The sequence below is a fragment of the Lathyrus oleraceus genome, chromosome 2 (assembly GCF_024323335.1).
Source record: "Lathyrus oleraceus cultivar Zhongwan6 chromosome 2, CAAS_Psat_ZW6_1.0, whole genome shotgun sequence".
NCBI lineage: Eukaryota > Viridiplantae > Streptophyta > Magnoliopsida > Fabales > Fabaceae > Lathyrus > Lathyrus oleraceus.
The window spans coordinates 199,846,324-199,872,831 of NC_066580.1; the positions used below are offsets into that span (position 1 = coordinate 199,846,324).

Here is a 26,508-nt window from a genome sequence, read left to right on the forward strand (position 1 = left end):
AATTCATAAATAGAATTATTCAACTGTCACATTTTGGATTCAGCTGCAGTGTTAATTTCTACTTCCTCTTCTAAGGCTTCAAAGGCTGGTAACTCCGTTTAAATTTGAATCTTCAACACTATCGATTTTAACATTGCCACTGTTATGTTCCGTGCCATAGATGTGGCCCATTTTCACACGTTTTGTCTCCAAATATCTCTTGTTCTCCGAAGTGATAAGAGTTAACAATGGGATCCTACCAGAAATAGTTAAACCATAACCTTTGAGACCAATATATTTGGATGGATTGTTAGTCATCAACTTCATAGATTGAACACCTAGATCCCTCAGTATCTGTGATAACACGAAATTATATCATATTTTTGGACTTAATTCAATTAAATTTTATTATTATTTATTTCAGTTCACTTCATTTTATTAGGTATTACGCGGTATTTTCTTCCTATTTGTCTCAGGTGGCTTATTTTGAAGCACAAGTAAAAATGGAAGAAAAGGAGGTACAAAAAGGAAAGAAAATGAACCAAATGTCAAAGCCCAGCCCAAAACACAAAAGCGGAGGTGTCGTGCATGTGACGGACGTCACAGAGGGCGTGACGAGCGTCACGCCTTGCACACTCCTGTGACGGACGTCACACATGGTGTGACGAACGTCACACCATTCCCCTACATTTTTGGCGCAAGGAACGCCTCAGAGACGTTGAGGAGACGTTGAGGAGTGTTGGGCCCTATATCCACGCCATGCATTTATCCACGTTGAAGACTTTTTGGCAGCGGAAGCGGTTACTCAAACATATATAAATAGTCACTTGCAAAACCAAAGAGGGGTCGGAAGCTTTTCCACATTTTTCCTTTGCCGTTTTCGCTTTTGCATATTTTATTTTTCCAGCAGCTTAGGCATTGTTTCTTTATTATTTTTACGAGTTCTACTTTATCTCTTTTGCAATTTCTATTTTCCTTTTTCCTTTTAACATTTAGTTAATTCTTTTCGTACAATAGTTTCTACACCGGAAACTATTGTACACCTTTTTACCGGATCTAACCTTACGTTAGAATCTAGTTTTATTTCCTTCGTTTTAATTTGTTGTTTAACTGAAGAATCCAAGAACAAATCCTACCGGCTTGTGGTGGAGTGTTCAAGACTATTGTTTACCTCATTCAGGTTCTTTAATTATTATTTAATGCTTTGTTTTATTATTTATTTATATTATCTGCCTAGGATGAGTCTGTTTATGCATGATAAATATTTTAGTTTGTTTAGCATGTCTGGCTAATTTATTTAGGTATCGGTATGTAAAGTAAGCGGAATGAAGGAATAAAAACTAAGTCGGTTAAATTAAGTTTAGAATTAAAATCACTCTTTTTACGGTTTAAATTTACAGGTTTAATAACAAAGGTTTTTACGAAAGTAAAAGACATAAAGAAGTTAAAATCAATAGAGCGAGAGTTTGAGGTTTTAACTGGACAGTGTAAATTAGACATTAATTCTAGATCAGGGCGAGAGCAAGTTTTAGAGTTAATTAAATTCCGATCTTTTCCAAAAAGTATTTTTAAAGATTGAATGTGAGGACGAGAGTTAAGCATTCGAATTTAACTATATAACCTAAGTCAACAGAGCGAGAGTTTGAGATAAGGGTGTTTAAACGGTCGGCGTTTTCTTGAAAAGAGTTTCTATGGACTGTATTGCTTTCAAAAAATGGTTTTTGACTTAATTATAAGTGACAGCTACATTAACATAAAATCATGGTTTATTCAATAGAGCGAGAGTTTGAGATAAAACTTTTAATCAATAAAGTCAACTGAAAAGATTTATTTTAAAACCAAGAGACCGACGAAGGATTGATTCCCTAATTACGACGAACTGCATACCGATATCTGCTTTATTAATATTTAATCTAGATCTTAGTTTAGTTTTTAGCTTTCCCCCAAACAATCAAACATTGTTCACCTTAGCTTTACGAAGTAACCTTAGATAACGGTATATCGATTCATAAGTCCCTGTGGGATCGATATCTTTTAAAACTACGCGATAGAACTGTGCACTTGCAGTTTGTACCCATTCTCGACTCACGAAGTCGAGCGATCAAGTTTTTGGCGCCGTTGCCGGGGACTTTTATTTAATCGATATCGTAACTCTTCCGTTACGCTATAGAGACTAAGGTTTCTTTTTCTTCTATTCTTTCTTTCGTTGATTTGTATGCCACGCACTCGCTCTCAAGGCGAACCGCTCTATTTACGAATCAACGATATCGAACTATATCTCCGAGTCTTACGACGAATTCGGGAATATCGTGCTGCAAACAATCTCCCTCCTATAGAACTTCCTGATTTCAAAAACCTTTTTCCTTCGATAACCGAGATGGCAGAACCAGCTCGTGCTCTTAGAGATTACGCCGCTCCATCGCAAGATGAGCCGCATTCAAGTATTGCTCCACCCGCTATCGAAGCAAACAACTTCGAACTTAAACCTTCGCTGTTGCAGGCTGTGCAACAAAACCAATTCTCTGGAAGTCCTACAGAGGATCCAAACCTTCATTTATCCGTATTTGTCCAATACGCTGATACTGTTAAAGCTAATGGTGTCACTTCAGAGGCAATTCGACTTCGTCTTTTTCCTTTCTCATTAAGAGATAGCGCTAGAAGATGGCTTCAATCTCTTCCTTCCAACTCAGTCACCACATGGAACGAGTTGAAGAAAGTTTTTCTTGCCCGATACTTTCCGCCAAGCAAAATAGCTATGTTAAGAGCCCAGATAAACGGATTTAAACAGAAAGACAACGAGTCTCTTTTCGAAGCATGGGAAAGATACAAAGATATGATGAGACTTTGCCCACACCATGGTTTGGAAGACTGGTTAGTAATTCACACATTTTATAATGGTCTCTTGTACAACACAAGGTTAACAATAGACGCCGCTGCAGGTGGTGCACTAATGAACAAACCTTATGCTGATGCTTACCAGCTTATCGAGAGCATGGCCCAAAACCACTATCAGTGGGGAACCGAACGAACAATGATGGAAAAACCTCAAACGAAAACTGGCATGTACGAGATAAGCAACCTTGATCACGTTAATGCAAAAGTGGATGCTTTGGTCCAGAAAATTGAAAGTTTAAACGTATCACCTCCAGCCGCCGTGGTTGCTATAACTCAGAATTGCGAGGTCTGTGGAATCCAAGGTCACACTCCTACGGATTGTCAACTCTTGACAGGAATCCAAGCAGAGAAAGTAAACTATGCTCAAGGAAGCCCCTACTCGAATACCTATAACTCAAATTGGAAGAACCATCCAAACTTTTCATATAAGAGTAATAATGCTTTGTACGCACCCGGACAGTCTCCAAATCAAGCCCCAGCTATACCTCCGGGATATCAGAAACCGAACCCATCCATGCCTAACAATAACGCGCCTAGGAAATCCAACTTGGAAATCATGATGAAAAACTTTATAGCTTCCCAACAACAAACCAATAAAGATTTTTTAAACCAGAATGTACACACTGGCGAACAACTTAAACAACTAGCAAGCAAAGTAGATGCCTTGGCTACCCATACCAAAATGCTGGAAACACAAATATCACAAGTAGCTCAACAACAAGCACCTACTGCTGCCCCAACTGGTACATTCCCTGGACAGCCCCAACCTAACCCAAGAAGCCACGCTCATGCAATTATATTAAGAAGTGGAATGGAAGTGGAAGGACCGTCTGATCCAAGGATAGAAAACCAAAACCCTAAGAAATCAACTGAGGAAAGTGAACCTAAGGAAAAGGAAGAGAGTAATAAGGAAACCCTAGAAAAGAAGGAACCTTATGTACCTCCACCACCTTACAAACCACCTATCCCTTACCCTCAAAGGCTTGTTAAAACCAAAGATGCGGGCCAATTCAGAAAATTTGTTGATCTCCTTAAACAATTAAACGTTACAATTCCGTTCACCGAAGCTATTACGCAGATGCCCTCCTATGCTAAATTCTTAAAAGAAATTCTTTCTAATAAGAGGAAACTTGAAGATAGCGAAACCGTTACACTCCCTGCCGAATGTAGCGCTATAATCCAAAACATGCCTCCTAAACTCAAGGATCCGGGTAGTTTCTCTATACCCTGTCACATAGGAAAATTTGTCATCGACAAAGCCTTATGCGATTTAGGAGCTGGAATTAGCGTTATGCCTTTATCCATATGTAAGAAACTGGAAATGGGAGAATTAAGACCAACCAAAATGTCTGTGCAACTAGCAGATCGTTCCATAAAATATCCTGTAGGAATTCTTGAAAACGTTCCCGTACGCATAGGTCAATTCTACATTCCAACTGATTTTACAATTATGGACATTAGAGAAGATGATATTACACCCATTATACTAGGAAGACCGTTTTTAGCAACTGCCGGTGCAATCATAGACGTAAAACGAGGACGACTCACCTTCGAAGTAGGTGAAGAGAAAATTGAGTTCATTCTTTCCCAATTCTTGAAAGCACCTGCAATAGAAGATACATGTTACTTCATGGATATCATCGATGAATGCATAAAAGAAGCAGAGTTAGGAGAAGACAAATCATCAGACTATCCTCTAAAAGACAAATCTAACCAATGTTCAGCAATAACACCGGACCCCACGCAATCTCTTAACAAACCAACCCCTGACCTGAAAACACTCCCCAAAAATCTGAGATATGAATTCCTAGACTTAGAACTTGAACGACCTGTGATAGTTAATGCAGACCTAGGAAGACTCGAAACAGAAAAACTCCTACATATCTTAAGGAAGTATCCAACCGCACTAGGTTACCACATCACTGATCTTAAAGGAATAAGTCCTTCTATTTGTATGCACCGCATCATGTTAGAAGAAGACTGTAAAACCTCTAGGGAACACCAGAGGAGACTAAATCCGATCCTGAGTGAGGTAGTAAAGAAGGAAATAACCAAGTTATTAGAAGCAGGTATTATATATCCTATATCTGATAGCAAATGGGTTAGTCCTGTACACGTAGTACCAAAGAAAGGAGGCATAACCGTTATTGAAAACGAAAAAGGGGAAACTATAACTAAACGAATCGAATCGGGATGGAGAATGTGCATTGACTATAGGAAACTAAACAAAGCAACCCGAAAAGATCATTTCCCTTTACCATTCATTGACCAGATGTTAGAACGATTAGCAAAACATTCACATTTCTGTTATCTAGACGGTTATTCAGGCTTCTTCCAAATACCAATTCACCCTGATGACCAAGAAAAGACAACGTTCACATGCCCTTTTGGTACCTTCGCTTATAGACGAATGTCGTTTGGCCTGTGTAATGCTCCTGCAACCTTTCAAAGATGCATGATGGCAATTTTCGCCGACTTTCTCGAAAATATCATGGAAGTATTTATGGATGACTTTTCCGTATACGGACAAAGTTTTGAAGAATGCCTTGAAAACCTAGAAAGAGTTCTTGAGCGATGTGTGAAAGTAAACTTAGTACTTAACTGGGAGAAGTGCCATTTTATGGTGCAAGAAGGAATTGTTTTAGGACACATCATCTCGAACAGAGGAATTGAAGTATACAAAGCCAAAATAGAGGTAATCGAAAACCTTCAACCCCCGAAAACTGTGAGAGAAGTACGAAGCTTCTTAGGACACGCCGGTTTTTACCGACGATTCATCAAAGACTTCTCTAAGATAACTAAACCTTTAACCGGACTATTGATGAAAGATGCTGATTTCATATTCGACGATAACTGTTTAAAAGCATTTCAAGCGCTTAAGCAAGCATTGATCTCCGCACCCATAATGCAGACACCCGACTGGAATGAACCATTCGAAATAATGTGCGATGCCAGCGATTATGCTGTAGGTGCTGTTTTAGGACAACGAAAGGATAAAAAGCTTCACGTTATATATTACGCAAGCAGAACCTTGGATGAAGCGCAAATGAATTACGCCACTACCGAGAAAGAACTCCTAGCAGTTGTATTTGCGCTAGATAAATTTCGTTCTTACTTGGTCGGAGCCAAAATAATAGTTTACACTGATCACGCTGCTATCAAGTACCTTTTAACAAAAAAGGATGCTAAACCTAGACTCCTAAGATGGATCTTGTTGCTACAAGAATTCGATTTAGAAATCAAAGACAAGAAAGGAACTGAAAACGTAGTAGCAGACCACCTCTCTAGACTTGAGAACCTTGAACCGGAAAGAACCTCAATTAACGATGATTTCTCGTACGATAAACTTATAGCTACTTTGGAAGAGAACAACTCCGACATGCAAGTAGAAACCACCTTAGCTATATCTGTCACACCATGGTACGCTGATCTCGTCAATTATTTAGCCGCCGGAATAATTCCGCCCACTTTATCCTACCAGCAGAAGAAACGATTCTTTTACGATATAAAACACTATTACTGGGACGATCCCTTACTTTTCAAAAGGGGCCCCGATGGTATTTTCCGTCGATGTATACCCGAAGAAGAGGTAGAAAATATAATCCAACACTGCCACTCCGCTCCTTATGGTGGACACACAAGTACATCCAAGACCTGCTCTAAAATCCTACAAGCAGGCTTTTATTGGCCAACTATATGGAAGGACGTACATGCGGCTATTAAGGAATGTGACAGATGTCAACGCACGGGAAACATATCTAGACGTGACGAGATGCCACAAAAAGGTATTTTGGAAGTAGAGATCTTCGACGTGTGGGGAATAGACTTCATGGGACCTTTTCCATCCTCTTTCGGTAACAAATACATACTCGTGGCAGTTGACTACGTATCAAAATGGATCGAAGCTATAGCTTCTCCGACAAATGACACCCGAGTAGTAACTAGACTCTTTAAGAATATAATATTTCCGAGATTTGGAATCCCAAGAATAGTAGTCAGTGATGGTGGATCGCACTTTATATCCAAGGTACTCGAAAAATTATTATTTAAATATGGCGTGAGACATAGGATAGCGACACCTTACCACCCTCAAACCAGTGGACAAGTGGAAGTATCTAACAGAGAAATCAAGCAAATACTAGAAAAAACAGTCGCCACTTCAAGGAAAGATTGGTCATTGAAATTACCAGAAGCTTTGTGGGCATACCGAACTGCTTACAAAACCCCCATAGGGACGACCCCATTCAAGCTCATATATGGAAAATCCTGCCACCTCCCGGTAGAGTTAAACATAAGGCCTATTGGGCTATTAGAAACCTGAATCTAAACTATAAAGCCGCCGGTGAAAAGAGAATCCTTGACATAAACGAATTAGAGGAACTCAGAAGAGACGCCTATGAAAATGCCAGAATCTACAAAGAAAGAACAAAACAATGGCATGACAAGCGTATATCAAGGAAAATCTTCAAGCAAGGCGACGCAGTCCTTTTATTTAACTCTAGACTAAAGTTATTCCCGGGAAAACTACGATCCAGATGGTCAGGACCTTTTCATATCACTAACATCTTTCCCAGTGGAGCGATAGAAATTAAAGGCAAATCCACAGAACCGTTCACCGTAAACGGGCAACGTCTAAAACACTATCACTATGCGGAAACCAATGGAGATTCGCAAATCCTACACTTAGACGAAACGCCTCCAGGATTAATAGATTATATTTAACAGTTTCTTTGTCGAGCTTGCGACATTTAAACAAAGCGCTTAGTGGGAGACAACCCACGATTATTTTATTATTTCCTTTTATTATTATTATTATCTTCCTATTTCTTCCTTAATTATTCTTTTAATTTCTGTTTAGTATTCATTCCTAATTCATTTTAATTTAATAATAACTTTTCTTTCTTCTTTCGGCATTTGGCCAAATCCTGACTAAAACTCATGTTTTCTTTTCTCTAGCTAACACTAACCAGATGGGACATATTGATCGTATGGGTATCAAATTCAGAGGAATGGCTCAGAAACAAAAGTTTGAAGAACTAGCCACTAGAGAGATGCTACCTAGTTTATATGTTGATGATTGGGCTATGACTGCCCTTGGACTGAGACAAAGTGTCCTGTATTTGCTGAATCAGATAGGATGGGAGACATCCCCTATCCTGAGACATTTCACCACCTACCGGAGACTCACACTAGAATTCCTTAGCTCATTAATCTATCTACCCAGCCATGGAAAAGGAATTAGCAGAGGTTTTATCCAGTTCAGAATGTTCAACATGGAGTACCAATTTAATATTAGAGACTTTACCAACCTTTTGGGTTTTCCTACCTCCTTTGACACATTCACAGTAAGCCAGGAAGAACTTTTTGAATATAGAGAACTTGAACACTTTTGGGGTAAGTTGACTGGAAATGACGAGCCCGAGGAACATGAGTTTCTCTCTGGAAACATACACAACCCGGCCTTTCGCTATTTCCATAAGATCCTGACCCACACTTTATTTGGGAAGAAGCCAAATAGTACTTCAGTTTCACGTGATGAACTGTTCATCATATTTTGTGCTTCCCAGAACCGTCCAGTAAACGGTGCCACTTTTATGTTAGCTAATATGGACCACCTTATCCAGGATGAGCGAGCACCAATCCGAATAGGCGGTTTGATAACTATGATAGGTAATGCTATTGGATTACGTCAGCCTATGCTTGACCTAAGCCCTTTTTGTGGCATTACTACTATGAGTATACCCTTCCTCTTCAACACTATGTTTATAGCAAACCTAGGGTCTGACGAGTTTGAGCTTATTATTGATAACCAAGTTCTTTGCCTTTTCACCATGCCCGATCCTAGGACTAGTGTTCATAACCGTAGTAACTGGCTCTACAACCTGAACGAAACCCCCTCTCCGGCTAGATCCACTGAATCCATCCAGGACTATGAGATTTGTGATGACTATGAGACTTATGATGACCAGATCCCTCATGCTGAATCTGACCCTCAGACACCATCTGGCTATTATGATATTGACCCTCCTCCTCAGCCTGTTCAGACCGAAGAATCAGCAGTATCCGACCTCCGGCATCATATGCCCGGAACTGATTATAACACCGCCATTGAAGCTTTGATGTCAGAACAAGGCGCCCTCAGAGAAGAATTTACTGACATGAGACACGAAATTCTAGGATACATGAGCAGTATGACAGATCAGTTTCACGAGTTGCTACATCGTGTTAACTCTTTTGCTCCTCCGGCCAGAGATCGTGCAGATGGATAATATTTATTTGTTTTTCTTAGTTATTTAGTTTTAAGCTAGATTATTCATTAATGTTATTTGAATTCATGTTCGCATTTGTTTCCGTTTCGCATTTCTTTTGTTCTTCTTTCCAATATTACATTATGATCATTTTATGGAAGTTATTTATTTAATTTTATCATGCAATAGCTATTATGTTCTCTACTGTTGCTACCTATGACTTATTATTATACAAAGTAAAATAAGCATGCAGGAGAAATTAAATTGCAGAATAAATCATTCAGTAGAAAACAAACAAAAAAAATAATAACAATATATAATAACTTACCTGAAGGACGCTAGCTGAACATTGGCCAAACAGACAGTGTGACGAGCGTCACACATTCTGTCACGGACGTCACACTAAGAACCTGTTACGCCCGTCATGCACCTGTAACGAGCGTAACGCCCTTCAGACTAGGTGAACGTTAAGGAGCCGTTGGAGACGAACGTTACACCCCTTCAACTTTTTATCTTCCCCATTTATTCATATTTACCCATATTCATTCACTTTTCAACCACCTCCTTTCCAACTTCCAAATTCTTTTCCTATAAATACCCACCAAACCTTCCTTCATTCACCACAAACCATTCTCTCCTATCAAATACATTTCTTTTCCTTCCAAATCACTCATTCAAAATTCGTTCATCACAATGGCAGGAAATCAGAATTTCAGAAATATCATCTTCCGATCCGAAGATGAAAATTATCAAAGGGAGCAATTCGAGCGTTTCCAACAGCGAGGCGTCGTTTCCACCAGGTATCCCGATTTAACTTGTTTACAACAATTAGGATTACTCCAAGGTATCGAATGGATGCTCCGCCTAGCCAACTTAACCTTCCTTTGCACTCATAATCAACCCACCTACCCATCCCTAACCTTAGAATTCTTAAGTTCATACGACTACACCACTCCCGCCGGTGAAGACAAATTTTTAACCGGTACCGCAACCTTCCGTATGTTTAACACCGAGTACTCCTTAACCCAAAACCAATTGAGTACCATGCTACAATTCCCCATAGAAGGTCTGGTACACCCTAGAATCCCTCCAAACTCAAATTGGAACACAGTTGACGTTTTCGGCCTTTTCAAGAAAATTTCCGGTATAGATACCTACAACTGGGAAGAGCTCCTTCTTTCCCATATACATAACCCCACTATCCGGTACTTTATCCGCATCTTGCAAAACACAGTTTTTGGAAGACCGAACAACAACAAGGTCAACTCAAAGAAGCTTTTCTTCCTCCAATGCGTCTTCGAACCGGATACTCAGGTAAACGCCGCCTCCTTTCTATTTCATCATATCCTCACCTTATGTGCTAGAGGCCGACAACCCTTTATAATTGGTGGATTAATCACCACCATAGAACTTGGCCTAAACCTAGGGGATAAACTCCAAACTTTAGAATCTCTACCTCCCCTATCTATGGATATCAGCTACTGTCGATCCAGCCGCCTGATTAAGAACAGAGTAGGCGGAGGATATTATCTTATGGTGAACAACCAAGCAGTCCCAAGCGTTGTTCTACCAAATATCACCCTAACTGATGTCACAAACCCCGACCGCCACCTCTATGATCTAAACGCTCCCGAAGCCACCGAGCCTTCACAAACAAACCCGCACACGGACGAGTTTAAAGCAATGGAGCAAGGTGATCATCCTCCTACACAACAGTCAGTCCCGCTCAACCCTTCCGGTAATGCAACTGGCTCATCCTCCCAACGTCGTCGACGAAGAAGGCCTGCAACCAACGACGACATCATGGATGCTATTGATGGTATGCAGGCACAGAATGTCGAGATGATGCAAATGATGCGCCAAATGCAACAACAACAGGATGCTAGGAATGCCATAACCGACCAGCGGTTTACTGAGTTGTTCAGCAGGTTCGACAACTTAGACTTACGTCAGAGATCACCAGGTCCAAGAACCAGAGGCGGAAGGCAGCCTTAGTTGTAGTTTCTTTTTCCTTTCCATATTGTATTTCATTTCCTTAAAACATTGGGGACAATGTTTAGTTTAAGTATGGGGGGGGGGGGGGGGGGGGAAACCATGTTCTTTCTATTTTCATTTTTCAAGTATGTACCTTTCCCTCCATTGTTATTTTAATTATATTGTATTATTTAAAAAAAAAAAACTCTATTATTTTAAGTTAAGTCCCGAGTGTGAACAAATTTCTATTATCTATTCCCTCAAATTTTCATGAGCCACAACAACAAAAATTCAACACCCAATAAGTATAAAGGTTGCTCATCTTATCGATCTTGAGTCGAATCAAGACAAAGACTACTACCGCCAAACACTCTAAACGAACCCAACACGTTAGATCAGGATAAGTACCTATTATACCAATCCCCTGAACTTTTAGTTTTATAGTAACCCCAAGTAGTTTATACGAGAAATCAGCACCATCTTAATAGCAAACTACGTGGAGAGCCGATGAATATAAGTGAATGATTCCCAAAGTAACATAAAAAAAAATATTTATATATCAGGAAATGCACTAATTAAGTTAGGTGATCCTTACCAGATCATTTAATCTAAAGGTTGCAGATCATACAAAAACACAATATGAAAGATCCATTATGAGTTGGTTCAGTAGGTATCTGGTACTGAACTTGGTAGGGCGAACTACGGTTCGATCCCCCGCAATTTGCAATGGGCTGAATAACGAAGTTATCCGACTTATGTACCAGAACTTCTAGCTAAAAGAGGGATCATAATCACTAACCGGTTACTCCACTATGTGCGCGAAAAGATAAAGGGCTTAATGTGATTTCGCTAGAATGAAAACGGGTGAAATAAGAATAAAGGAACCAGGATAGCTATCATAGTGTACTTGAACTGATTTGCATAAGGCAGGGTTATCTAGGTTGTGACGGTGGTTGTTGATGTCAAGATTAAACTCAAGTTGCTTCTAAACTAAATCCACTTGCAACCTATTACGAATTGATGTGTGTTTTGAAATTTTATCTGGCTAAAACCTCTAACGAGTTCTATACCGAATTTTGCTTGAGGACAAGCAAAGATCTAAGTATGGGGGAGTTTGATAACACGAAATTATATCATATTTTTGGACTTAATTCAATTAAATTTTATTATTATTTATTTCAGTTCACTTCATTTTATTAGGTATTACGCGGTATTTTCTTCCTATTTGTCTCAGGTGGCTTATTTTGAAGCACAAGTAAAAATGGAAGAAAAGGAGGTACAAAAAGGAAAGAAAATGAACCAAATGTCAAAGCCCAGCCCAAAACACAAAAGCGCAGGCGCCGTGCATGTGACGGACGTCACAGAGGGCGTGACGAGCGTCACGCCTTGCACACTCCTGTGACGGACGTCACACATGGTGTGACGAACGTCACACCATTCCCCTACATTTTTGGCGCAAGGAACGCCTCAGAGACGTTGAGGAGACGTTGAGGAGTGTTGGGCCCTATATCCACGCCATGCATTTATCCACGTTGAAGACTTTTTGGCAGCGGAAGCGGTTACTCAAACATATATAAATAGCCACTTGCAAAACCAAAGAGGGGTCGGAAGCTTTTCCACATTTTTCCTTTGCCGTTTTCGCTTTTGCATATTTATTTTTCCAGCAGCTTAGGCATTGTTTCTTTATTATTTTTACGAGTTCTACTTTATCTCTTTTGCAATTTCTATTTTCCTTTTTCCTTTTAGCATTTAGTTAATTCTTTTCGTACAATAGTTTCTACACCGGAAACTATTGTACACCTTTTTACCGGATCTAACCTTACGTTAGAATCTAGTTTTATTTCCTTCGTTTTAATTTGTTGTTTAACTGAAGAATCCAAGAACAAATCCTACCGGCTTGTGGTGGAGTGTTCAAGACTATTGTTTACCTCATTCAGGTTCTTTAATTATTATTTAATGCTTTGTTTTATTATTTATTTATATTATCTGCCTGGGATGAGTCTGTTTATGCATGATAAATATTTTAGTTTGTTTAGCATGTCTGGCTAATTTATTTAGGTATCGGTATGTAAAGTAAGCGGAATGAAGGAATAAAAACTAAGTCGGTTAAATTAAGTTTAGAATTAAAATCACTCTTTTTACGGTTTAAATTTACAGGTTTAATAACAAAGGTTTTTACGAAAGTAAAAGACATAAAGAAGTTAAAATCAATAGAGCGAGAGTTTGAGGTTTTAACTGGACAGTGTAAATTAGACATTAATTCTAGATCAGGGCGAGAGCAAGTTTTAGAGTTAATTAAATTCCGATCTTTTCCAAAAAGTATTTTTAAAGATTGAATGTGAGGACGAGAGTTAAGCATTCGAATTTAACTATATAACCTAAGTCAACAGAGCGAGAGTTTGAGATAAGGGTGTTTAAACGGTCGGCGTTTTCTTGAAAAGAGTTTCTATGGACTGTATTGCTTTCAAAAAATGGTTTTTGACTTAATTATAAGTGACAGCTACATTAACATAAAATCATGGTTTATTCAATAGAGCGAGAGTTTGAGATAAAACTTTTAATCAATAAAGTCAACTGAAAAGATTTATTTTAAAACCAAGAGACCGACGAAGGATTGATTCCCTAATTACGACGAACTGCATACCGATATCTGCTTTATTAATATTTAATCTAGATCTTAGTTTAGTTTTTAGCTTTCCCCCAAACAATCAAACATTGTTCACCTTAGCTTTACGAAGTAACCTTAGATAACGGTATATCGATTCATAAGTCCCTGTGGGATCGATATCTTTTAAAACTACGCGATAGAACTGTGCACTTGCAGTTTGTACCCATTCTCGACTCACGAAGTCGAGCGATCAAGTTTTTGGCGCCGTTGCCGGGGACTTTTATTTAATCGATATCGTAACTCTTCCGTTACGCTATAGAGACTAAGGTTTCTTTTTCTTCTATTCTTTCTTTCGTTGATTTGTATGCCACGCACTCGCTCTCAAGGCGAACCGCTCTATTTACGAATCAACGATATCGAACTATATCTCCGAGTCTTACGACGAATTCGGGAATATCGTGCTGCAAACAATCTCCCTCCTATAGAACTTCCTGATTTCAAAAACCTTTTTCCTTCGATAACCGAGATGGCAGAACCAGCTCGTGCTCTTAGAGATTACGCCGCTCCATCGCAAGATGAGCCGCATTCAAGTATTGCTCCACCCGCAATCGAAGCAAACAACTTCGAACTTAAACCTTCGCTGTTGCAGGCTGTGCAACAAAACCAATTCTCTGGAAATCCTACCGAGGATCCAAACCTTCATTTATCCGTATTTGTCCAATACGCTGATACTGTTAAAGCTAATGGTGTCACTTCAGAGGCAATTCGACTTCGTCTTTTTCCTTTCTCATTAAGAGATAGCGCTAGAAGATGGCTTCAATCTCTTCCTTCCAACTCAGTCACCACATGGAACGAGTTGAAGAAAGTTTTTCTTGCCCGATACTTTCCGCCAAGCAAAACAGCTATGTTAAGAGCCCAGATAAACGGATTTAAACAGAAAGACAACGAGTCTCTTTTCGAAGCATGGGAAAGATACAAAGACATGATGAGACTTTGCCCACACCATGGTTTGGAAGACTGGTTAGTAATTCACACATTTTATAATGGTCTCTTGTACAACACAAGGTTAACAATAGACGCCGCTGCAGGTGGTGCACTAATGAACAAACCTTATGCTGATGCTTACCAGCTTATCGAGAGCATGGCCCAAAACCACTATCAGTGGGGAACCGAACGAACAATGGTGGAAAAACCTCAAACGAAAACTGGCATGTACGAGATAAGCAACCTTGATCACGTTAATGCAAAAGTGGATGCTTTGGTCCAGAAAATTGAAAGTTTAAACGTATCACCTCCAGCCGCCGTGGTTGCTATAACTCAGAATTGCGAGGTCTGTGGAATCCAAGGTCACACTCCTACGGATTGTCAACTCTTGACAGGAATCCAAGCAGAGCAAGTAAACTATGCTCAAGGAAGCCCCTACTCGAATACCTATAACTCAAATTGGAAGAACCATCCAAACTTTTCATATAAGAGTAATAATGCTTTGTACGCACCTGGACAGTCTCCAAATCAAGCCCCAGCTATACCTCCGGGATATCAGAAACCGAACCCATCCATGCCTAACAATAACGCGCCTAGGAAATCCAACTTGGAAATCATGATGGAAAACTTTATAGCTTCCCAACAACAAACCAATAAAGATTTTTTAAACCAGAATGTACACACTGGCGAACAACTTAAACAACTAGCAAGCAAAGTAGATGCCTTGGCTACCCATACAAAATGCTGGAAACACAAATATCACAAGTAGCTCAACAACAAGCACCTACTGCTGCCCCAACTGGTACATTCCCTGGACAGCCCCAACCTAACCCGAGAAGCCACGCTCATGCAATTATATTAAGAAGTGGAACGGAAGTGGAAGGACCGTCTGATCCAAGGATAGAAAACCAAAACCCTAAGAAATCAACTGAGGAAAGTGAACCTAAGGAAAAGGAAGAGAGTAATAAGGAAACCCTAGAAAAGAAGGAACCTTATGTACCTCCACCACCTTACAAACCACCTATCCCTTACCCTCAAAGGCTTGTTAAAACCAAAGATGCGGGCCAATTTAGAAAATTTGTTGATCTCCTTAAACAATTAAACGTTACAATTCCGTTCACCGAAGCTATTACGCAGATGCCCTCCTATGCTAAATTCTTAAAAGAAATTCTTTCTAATAAGAGGAAACTTGAAGATAGCGAAACCGTTACACTCCCTGCCGAATGTAGCGCTATAATCCAAAACATGCCTCCTAAACTCAAGGATCCGGGTAGTTTCTCTATACCCTGTCACATAGGAAAATTTGTCATCGACAAAGCCTTATGCGATTTAGGAGCCGGAATTAGCGTTATGCCTTTATCCATATGTAAGAAACTGGAAATGGGAGAATTAAGACCAACCAAAATGTCTGTGCAACTAGCAGATCGTTCCATAAAATATCCTGTAGGAATTCTTGAAAACGTTCCCGTACGCATAGGTCAATTCTACATTCCAACTGATTTTACAATTATGGACATTAGAGAAGATGATATTACACCCATTATACTAGGAAGACCGTTTTTAGCAACTGCCGGTGCAATCATAGACGTAAAACGAGGACGACTCACCTTCGAAGTAGGTGAAGAGAAAATTGAGTTCATTCTTTCCCAATTCTTGAAAGCACCTGCAATAGAAGATACATGTTACTTCATGGATATCATCGATGAATGCATAAAAGAAGCAGAGTTAGGAGAAGACAAATCATCAGACTATCCTCTAAAAGACAAATCTAACCAATGTTCAGCAATAACACCGGACCCCACGCAATCTCTTAACAAACCAACCCCTGACCTGAAAACACTCCCCAAAAATCTGAGATATGAATTCCTAGACTTAGAACTTGAACGACCTGTGATAGTTAATGCAGACCTAGGAAGACTCGAAACAGAAAAACTCCTACATATCTTAAGGAAGTATCCAACCGCACTAGGTTACCACATCACTGATCTTAAAGGAATAAGTCCTTCTATTTGTATGCACCGCATCATGTTAGAAGAAGACTGTAAAACCTCTAGGGAACACCAGAGGAGACTAAATCCGATCCTGAGTGAGGTAGTAAAGAAGGAAATAACCAAGTTATTAGAAGCAGGTATTATATATCCTATATCTGATAGCAAATGGGTTAGTCCTGTACACGTAGTACCAAAGAAAGGAGGCATAACCGTTATTGAAAACGAAAAAGGGGAAACTATAACTAAACGAATCGAATCGGGATGGAGAATGTGCATTGACTATAGGAAACTAAACAAAGCAACCCGAAAAGATCATTTCCCTTTACCATTCATTGACCAGATGTTAGAACGATTAGCAAAACATTCACATTTCTGTTATCTAGACGGTTATTCAGGCTTCTTCCAAATACCAATTCACCCTGATGACCAAGAAAAGACAACGTTCACATGCCCTTTTGGTACCTTCGCTTATAGACGAATGTCGTTTGGCCTGTGTAATGCTCCTGCAACCTTTCAAAGATGCATGATGGCAATTTTCGCCGACTTTCTCGAAAATATCATGGAAGTATTTATGGATGACTTTTCCGTATACGGACAAAGTTTTGAAGAATGCCTTGAAAACCTAGAAAGAGTTCTTGAGCGATGTGTGAAAGTAAACTTAGTACTTAACTGGGAGAAGTGCCATTTTATGGTGCAAGAAGGAATTGTTTTAGGACACATCATCTCGAACAGAGGAATTGAAGTAGACAAAGCCAAAATAGAGGTAATCGAAAACCTTCAACCCCCGAAAACTGTGAGAGAAGTACGAAGCTTCTTAGGACACGCCGGTTTTTACCGACGATTCATCAAAGACTTCTCTAAGATAACTAAACCTTTAACCGGACTATTGATGAAAGATGCTGATTTCATATTCGACGATAACTGTTTAAAAGCATTTCAAGCGCTTAAGCAAGCATTGATCTCCGCACCCATAATGCAGACACCCGACTGGAATGAACCATTCGAAATAATGTGCGATGCCAGCGATTATGCTGTAGGTGCTGTTTTAGGACAACGAAAGGATAAAAAGCTTCACGTTATATATTACGCAAGCAGAACCTTGGATGAAGCGCAAATGAATTACGCCACTACCGAGAAAGAACTCCTAGCAGTTGTATTTGCGCTAGATAAATTTCGTTCTTACTTGGTCGGAGCCAAAATAATAGTTTACACTGATCACGCTGCTATCAAGTACCTTTTAACAAAAAAGGATGCTAAACCTAGACTCCTAAGATGGATCTTGTTGCTACAAGAATTCGATTTAGAAATCAAAGACAAGAAAGGAACTAAAAACGTAGTAGCAGACCACCTCTCTAGACTTGAGAACCTTGAACCGGAAAGAACCTCAATTAACGATGATTTCTCGTACGATAAACTTATAGCTACTTTGGAAGAGAACAACTCCGACATGCAAGTAGAAACCACCTTAGCTATATCTGTCACACCATGGTACGCTGATCTCGTCAATTATTTAGCCGCCGGAATAATTCCGCCCACTTTATCCTACCAGCAGAAGAAACGATTCTTTTACGATATAAAACACTATTACTGGGACGATCCCTTACTTTTCAAAAGGGGCCCCGATGGTATTTTCCGTCGATGTATACCCGAAGAAGAGGTAGAAAATATAATCCAACACTGCCACTCCGCTCCTTATGGTGGACACACAAGTACATCCAAGACCTGCTCTAAAATCCTACAAGCAGGCTTTTATTGGCCAACTATATGGAAGGACGTACATGCGGCTATTAAGGAATGTGACAGATGTCAACGCACGGGAAACATATCTAGACGTGACGAGATGCCACAAAAAGGTATTTTGGAAGTAGAGATCTTCGACGTGTGGGGAATAGACTTCATGGGACCTTTTCCATCCTCTTTCGGTAACAAATACATACTCGTGGCAGTTGACTACGTATCAAAATGGATCGAAGCTATAGCTTCTCCGACAAATGACACCCGAGTAGTAACTAGACTCTTTAAGAATATAATATTTCCGAGATTTGGAATCCCAAGAATAGTAGTCAGTGATGGTGGATCGCACTTTATATCCAAGGTACTCGAAAAATTATTATTTAAATATGGCGTGAGACATAGGATAGCGACACCTTACCACCCTCAAACCAGTGGACAAGTGGAAGTATCTAACAGAGAAATCAAGCAAATACTAGAAAAAACAGTCGCCACTTCAAGGAAAGATTGGTCATTGAAATTACCAGAAGCTTTGTGGGCATACCGAACTGCTTATAAAACCCCCATAGGGACGACCCCATTCAAGCTCATATATGGAAAATCCTGCCACCTCCCGGTAGAGTTAAACATAAGGCCTATTGGGCTATTAGAAACCTGAATCTAAACTATAAAGCCGCCGGTGAAAAGAGAATCCTTGACATAAACGAATTAGAGGAACTCAGAAGAGACGCCTATGAAAATGCCAGAATCTACAAAGAAAGAACAAAACAATGGCATGACAAGCGTATATCAAGGAAAATCTTCAAGCAAGGCGACGCAGTCCTTTTATTTAACTCTAGACTAAAGTTATTCCCGGGAAAACTACGATCCAGATGGTCAGGACCTTTTCATATCACTAACATCTTTCCCAGTGGAGCGATAGAAATTAAAGGCAAATCCACAGAACCGTTCACCGTAAACGGGCAACGTCTAAAACACTATCACTATGCGGAAACCAATGGAGATTCGCAAATCCTACACTTAGACGAAACGCCTCCAGGATTAATAGATTATATTTAACAGTTTCTTTGTCGAGCTTGCGACATTTAAACAAAGCGCTTAGTGGGAGACAACCCACGATTATTTTATTATTTCCTTTTATTATTATTATTATCTTCCTATTTCTTCCTTAATTATTCTTTTAATTTCTGTTTAGTATTCATTCCTAATTCATTTTAATTTAATAATAACTTTTCTTTCTTCTTTCGGCATTTGGCCAAATCCTGACTAAAACTCATGTTTTCTTTTCTCTAGCTAACACTAACCAGATGGGACATATTGATCGTATGGGTATCAAATTCAGAGGAATGGCTCAGAAACAAAAGTTTGAAGAACTAGCCACTAGAGAGATGCTACCTAGTTTATATGCTGATGATTGGGCTATGACTGCCCTTGGACTGAGACAAAGTGTCCTGTATTTGCTGAATCAGATAGGATGGGAGACATCCCCTATCCTGAGACATTTCACCACCTACCGGAGACTCACACTAGAATTCCTTAGCTCATTAATCTATCTACCCAGCCATGGAAAAGGAATTAGCAGAGGTTTTATCCAGTTCAGAATGTTCAACATGGAGTACCAATTTAATATTAGAGACTTTACCAACCTTTTGGGTTTTCCTACCTCCTTTGACACATTCACAGTAAGCCAGGAAGAACTTTTTGAATATAGAGAACTTGAACACTTTTGGGGTAAGTTGACTGGAAATGACGAGCCCGAGGAACATGAGTTTCTCTCTGGAAACATACACAACCCGGCCTTTCGCTATTTCCATAAGATCCTGACCCACACTTTATTTGGGAAGAAGCCAAATAGTACTTCAGTTTCACGTGATGAACTGTTCATCATATTTTGTGCTTCCCAGAACCGTCCAGTAAACGGTGCCACTTTTATGTTAGCTAATATGGACCACCTTATCCAGGATGAGCGAGCACCAATCCGAATAGGCGGTTTGATAACTATGATAGGTAATGCTATTGGATTACGTCAGCCTATGCTTGACCTAAGCCCTTTTTGTGGCATTACTACTATGAGTATACCCTTCCTCTTCAACACTATGTTTATAGCAAACCTAGGGTCTGACGAGTTTGAGCTTATTATTGATAACCAAGTTCTTTGCCTTTTCACCATGCCCGATCCTAGGACTAGTGTTCATAACCGTAGTAACTGGCTCTACAACCTGAACGAAACCCCCTCTCCGGCTAGATCCACTGAATCCATCCAGGACTATGAGATTTGTGATGACTATGAGACTTATGATGACCAGATCCCTCATGCTGAATCTGACCCTCAGACACCATCTGGCTATTATGATATTGACCCTCCTCCTCAGCCTGTTCAGACCGAAGAATCAGCAGTATCCGACCTCCGGCATCATATGCCCGGAACTGATTATAACACCGCCATTGAAGCTTTGATGTCAGAACAAGGCGCCCTCAGAGAAGAATTTACTGACATGAGACACGAAATTCTAGGATACATGAGCAGTATGACAGATCAGTTTCACGAGTTGCTACATCGTGTTAACTCTTTTGCTCCTCCGGCCAGAGATCGTGCAGATGGATAGTATTTATTTGTTTTTCTTAGTTATTTAGTTTTAAGCTAGATTATTCATTAATGTTATTTGAATTCATGTTCGCATTTGTTTCCGTTTCGCATTTCTTTTGTTCTTCTTTCCAATATTACATTATGATCATTTTATGGAAGTTATTTATTTAATTTTATCATGCAATAGCTATTATGTTCTCTACTGTTGCTACCTATGACTTATTATTATACAAAGTAAAATAAGCATGCAGGAGAAATTAAATTGCAGAATAAATCATTCAGTAGAAAACAAACAAAAAAAAATAATAACAATATATAATAACTTACCTGAAGGACGCTAGCTGAACATTGGCCAAACAGACAGTGTGACGAGCGTCACACATTCTGTCACGGACGTCACACTAAGAACCTGTTACGCCCGTCATGCACCTGTAACGAGCGTAACGCCCTTCAGACTAGGTGAACGTTAAGGAGCCGTTGGAGACGAACGTTACACCCCTTCAACTTTTTATCTTCCCCATTTATTCACATTTACCCATATTCATTCACTTTTCAACCACCTCCTTTCCAACTTCCAAATTCTTTTCCTATAAATACCCACCAAACCTTCCTTCATTCACCACAAACCATTCTCTCCTATCAAATACATTTCTTTTCCTTCCAAATCACTCATTCAAAATTCGTTCATCACAATGGCAGGAAATCAGAATTTCGGAAATATCATCTTCCGATCCGAAGATGAAAATTATCAAAGGGAGCAATTCGAGCGTTTCCAACAGCGAGGCGTCGTTTCCACCAGGTATCCCGATTTAACTTGTTTACAACAATTAGGATTACTCCAAGGTATCGAATGGATGCTCCGCCTAGCCAACTTAACCTTCCTTTGCACTCATAATCAACCCACCTACCCATCCCTAACCTTAGAATTCTTAAGTTCATACGACTACACCACTCCCGCCGGTGAAGACAAATTTTTAACCGGTACCGCAACCTTCCGTATGTTTAACACCGAGTACTCCTTAACCCAAAACCAATTGAGTACCATGCTACAATTCCCCATAGAAGGTCTGGTACACCCTAGAATCCCTCCAAACTCAAATTGGAACACAGTTGACGTTTTCGGCCTTTTCAAGAAAATTTCCGGTATAGATACCTACAACTGGGAAGAGCTCCTTCTTTCCCATATACATAACCCCACTATCCGGTACTTTATCCGCATCTTGCAAAACACAGTTTTTGGAAGACCGAACAACAACAAGGTCAACTCAAAGAAGCTTTTCTTCCTCCAATGCGTCTTCGAACCGGATACTCAGGTAAACGCCGCCTCCTTTCTATTTCATCATATCCTCACCTTATGTGCTAGAGGCCGGCAACCCTTTATAATTGGTGGATTAATCACCACCATAGAACTTGGCCTAAACCTAGGGGATAAACTCCAAACTTTAGAATCTCTACCTCCCCTATCTATGGATATCAGCTACTGTCGATCCAGCCGCCTGATTAAGAACAGAGTAGGCGGAGGATATTATCTTATGGTGAACAACCAAGCAGTCCCAAGCGTTGTTCTACCAAATATCACCCTAACTGATGTCACAAACCCCGACCGCCACCTCTATGATCTAAACGCTCCCGAAGCCACCGAGCCTTCACAAACAAACCCGCACACGGACGAGTTTAAAGCAATGGAGCAAGGTGATCATCCTCCTACACAACAGTCAGTCCCGCTCAACCCTTCCGGTAATGCAACTGGCTCATCCTCCCAACGTCGTCGACGAAGAAGGCCTGCAACCAACGACGACATCATGGATGCTATTGATGGTATGCAGGCACAGAATGTCGAGATGATGCAAATGATGCGCCAAATGCAACAACAACAGGATGCTAGGAATGCCATAACCGACCAGCGGTTTACTGAGTTGTTCAGCAGGTTCGACAACTTAGACTTACGTCAGAGATCACCAGGTCCAAGAACCAGAGGCGGAAGGCAGCCTTAGTTGTAGTTTCTTTTTCCTTTCCATATTGTATTTCATTTCCTTAAAACATTGGGGACAATGTTTAGTTTAAGTATGGGGGGGGGGGGGGGGGGGGGGGGGGGGGAAACCATGTTCTTTCTATTTTCATTTTTCAAGTATGTACCTTTCCCTCCATTGTTATTTTAATTATATTGTATTATTTAAAAAAAAAAACTCTATTATTTTAAGTTAAGTCCCGAGTGTGAACAAATTTCTATTATCTATTCCCTCAAATTTTCATGAGCCACAACAACAAAAATTCAACACCCAATAAGTATAAAGGTTGCTCATCTTATCGATCTTGAGTCGAATCAAGACAAAGACTACTACCGCCAAACACTCTAAACGAACCCAACACGTTAGATCAGGATAAGTACCTATTATACCAATCCCCTGAACTTTTAGTTTTATAGTAACCCCAAGTAGTTTATACGAGAAATCAGCACCATCTTAATAGCAAACTACGTGGAGAGCCGATGAATATAAGTGAATGATTCCCAAAGTAACATAAAAAAAATATATTTATATATCAGGAAATGCACTAATTAAGTTAGGTGATCCTTACCAGATCATTTAATCTAAAGGTTGCAGATCATACAAAAACACAATATGAAAGATCCATTATGAGTTGGTTCAGTAGGTATCTGGTACTGAACTTGGTAGGGCGAACTACGGTTCGATCCCCCGCAATTTGCAATGGGCTGAATAACGAAGTTATCCGACTTATGTACCAGAACTTCTAGCTAAAAGAGGGATCATAATCACTAACCGGTTACTCCACTATGTGCGCGAAAAGATAAAGGGCTTAATGTGATTTCGCTAGAATGAAAACGGGTGAAATAAGAATAAAGGAACCAGGATAGCTATCATAGTGTACTTGAACTGATTTGCATAAGGCAGGGTTATCTAGGTTGTGACGGTGGTTGTTGATGTCAAGATTAAACTCAAGTTGCTTCTAAACTAAATCCACTTGCAACCTATTACGAATTGATGTGTGTTTTGAAATTTTATCTGGCTAAAACCTCTAACGAGTTCTATACCGAATTTTGCTTGAGGACAAGCAAAGATCTAAGTATGGGGGAGTTTGATAACACGAAATTATATCATATTTTTGGACTTAATTCAATTAAATTTTATTATTATTTATTTCAGTTCACTTCATTTTATTAGGTATTACGCGGTATTTTCTTCCTATTTGTCTCAGGTGGCTTATTTTGAAGCACAAGTAAAAATGGAAGAAAAGGAGGTACAAAAAGGAAAGAAAATGAACCAAATGTCAAAGCCCAGCCCAAAACACAAAAGCGCAGGCGCCGTGCATGTGACGGACGTCACAGAGGGCGTGACGAGTGTCACGCCTTGCACACTCCTGTGACGGACGTCACACATGGTGTGACGAACGTCACACCATTCCCCTACATTTTTGGCGCAAGGAACGCCTCAGAGACGTTGAGGAGACGTTGAGGAGTGTTGGGCCCTATATCCACGCCATGCATTTATCCACGTTGAAGACTTTTTGGCAGCGGAAGCGGTTACTCAAACATATATAAATAGCCACTTGCAAAACCAAAGAGGGGTCGGAAGCTTTTCCACATTTTTCCTTTGCCGTTTTCGCTTTTGCATATTTTATTTTTCCAGCAGCTTAGGCATTGTTTCTTTATTATTTTTACGAGTTCTACTTTATCTCTTTTGCAATTTCTATTTTCCTTTTTCCTTTTAGCATTTAGTTAATTCTTTTCGTACAATAGTTTCTACACCGGAAACTATTGTACACCTTTTTACCGGATCTAACCTTACGTTAGAATCTAGTTTTATTTCCTTCGTTTTAATTTGTTGTTTAACTGAAGAATCCAAGAACAAATCCTACCGGCTTGTGGTGGAGTGTTCAAGACTATTGTTTACCTCATTCAGGTTCTTTAATTATTATTTAATGCTTTGTTTTATTATTTATTTATATTATCTGCCTGGGATGAGTCTGTTTATGCATGATAAATATTTTAGTTTGTTTAGCATGTCTGGCTAATTTATTTAGGTATCGGTATGTAAAGTAAGCGGAATGAAGGAATAAAAACTAAGTCGGTTAAATTAAGTTTAGAATTAAAATCACTCTTTTTACGGTTTAAATTTACAGGTTTAATAACAAAGGTTTTTACGAAAGTAAAAGACATAAAGAAGTTAAAATCAATAGAGCGAGAGTTTGAGGTTTTAACTGGACAGTGTAAATTAGACATTAATTCTAGATCAGGGCGAGAGCAAGTTTTAGAGTTAATTAAATTCCGATCTTTTCCAAAAAGTATTTTTAAAGATTGAATGTGAGGACGAGAGTTAAGCATTCGAATTTAACTATATAACCTAAGTCAACAGAGCGAGAGTTTGAGATAAGGGTGTTTAAACGGTCGGCGTTTTCTTGAAAAGAGTTTCTATGGACTGTATTGCTTTCAAAAAATGGTTTTTGACTTAATTATAAGTGACAGCTACATTAACATAAAATCATGGTTTATTCAATAGAGCGAGAGTTTGAGATAAAACTTTTAATCAATAAAGTCAACTGAAAAGATTTATTTTAAAACCAAGAGACCGACGAAGGATTGATTCCCTAATTACGACGAACTGCATACCGATATCTGCTTTATTAATATTTAATCTAGATCTTAGTTTAGTTTTTAGCTTTCCCCCAAACAATCAAACATTGTTCACCTTAGCTTTACGAAGTAACCTTAGATAACGGTATATCGATTCATAAGTCCCTGTGGGATCGATATCTTTTAAAACTACGCGATAGAACTGTGCACTTGCAGTTTGTACCCATTCTCGACTCACGAAGTCGAGCGATCAATCTGCAAAAATAGTAGCATTTCAAATTCCATAACAATTGTGATCAACATGTATTAAAACAGTTCAAATGTTATTGCAAGAGATTCATCATCGAATCAATAAGTGTATATCTATTACCTGCGCACCAATGCCATACTCCCTAGAGTCAACAGGCAATCCCAACTCCTCATTGGCTTTTACGGTATCGCGCCCATCATCCTGTAGGTTATAAGCACGGAGCTTGTGGCCCAATCCAATACCCCTACCTTCATGTCCGCGTAAATATACAAGTACACCTCTACCGGCTGCCTCAATCTGTTGCATTGCAAGTGCAAGCTGATTTCCACAGTCACAACTGCAGATCAATCCCAAAGCATTGGAAATGCAGCTATTCCACCTCCCAACTCATCGGCGGAAAAGACATCGTATGGAGCTGATTCAGAGTATGAGAAATTCATGGCAGAGATGAAGTGATTTCGGTTCATTTTCGAAAGGCCTGATGTTTCTTGGAGCTCTTGTGAACTTGATTTCCTAACCTCTTGCCATGTCTTTCTTGGAAGTTTGGGACTCACATCTTTAACCTTGCTGTACTGTTATGAAATTTGCAGAGAATTCGAGTTGGAAGTTGAGACACAATCTTCAAATAGCAGGTATACAACATCAAAACCTTGGTCCTGTACAACACCAT

The 26,508-nt window shown here is 39.6% G+C and overlaps 1 protein-coding gene and 2 pseudogenes across 1 annotated transcript; all 3 read right to left on the reverse strand.

The window, feature by feature from the left end:
• Positions 1–78: 78 nt before the first annotated feature.
• LOC127122597 (bifunctional riboflavin biosynthesis protein RIBA 1, chloroplastic) lies at positions 79–26,508 on the reverse strand. The gene is made up of 3 exons (XM_051052904.1): positions 26,393–26,508; positions 25,959–26,208; positions 79–333 (listed from the first exon to the last, which is right to left on the reverse strand). Exons 1-3 carry the CDS (start codon positions 26,506–26,508, stop codon positions 79–81), a joined length of 621 nt encoding a protein of 206 aa, XP_050908861.1.
• LOC127124129 (uncharacterized) lies at positions 2,742–2,841 on the reverse strand (annotated as a pseudogene).
• Positions 14,616–14,715, reverse strand: LOC127124328 (uncharacterized; annotated as a pseudogene).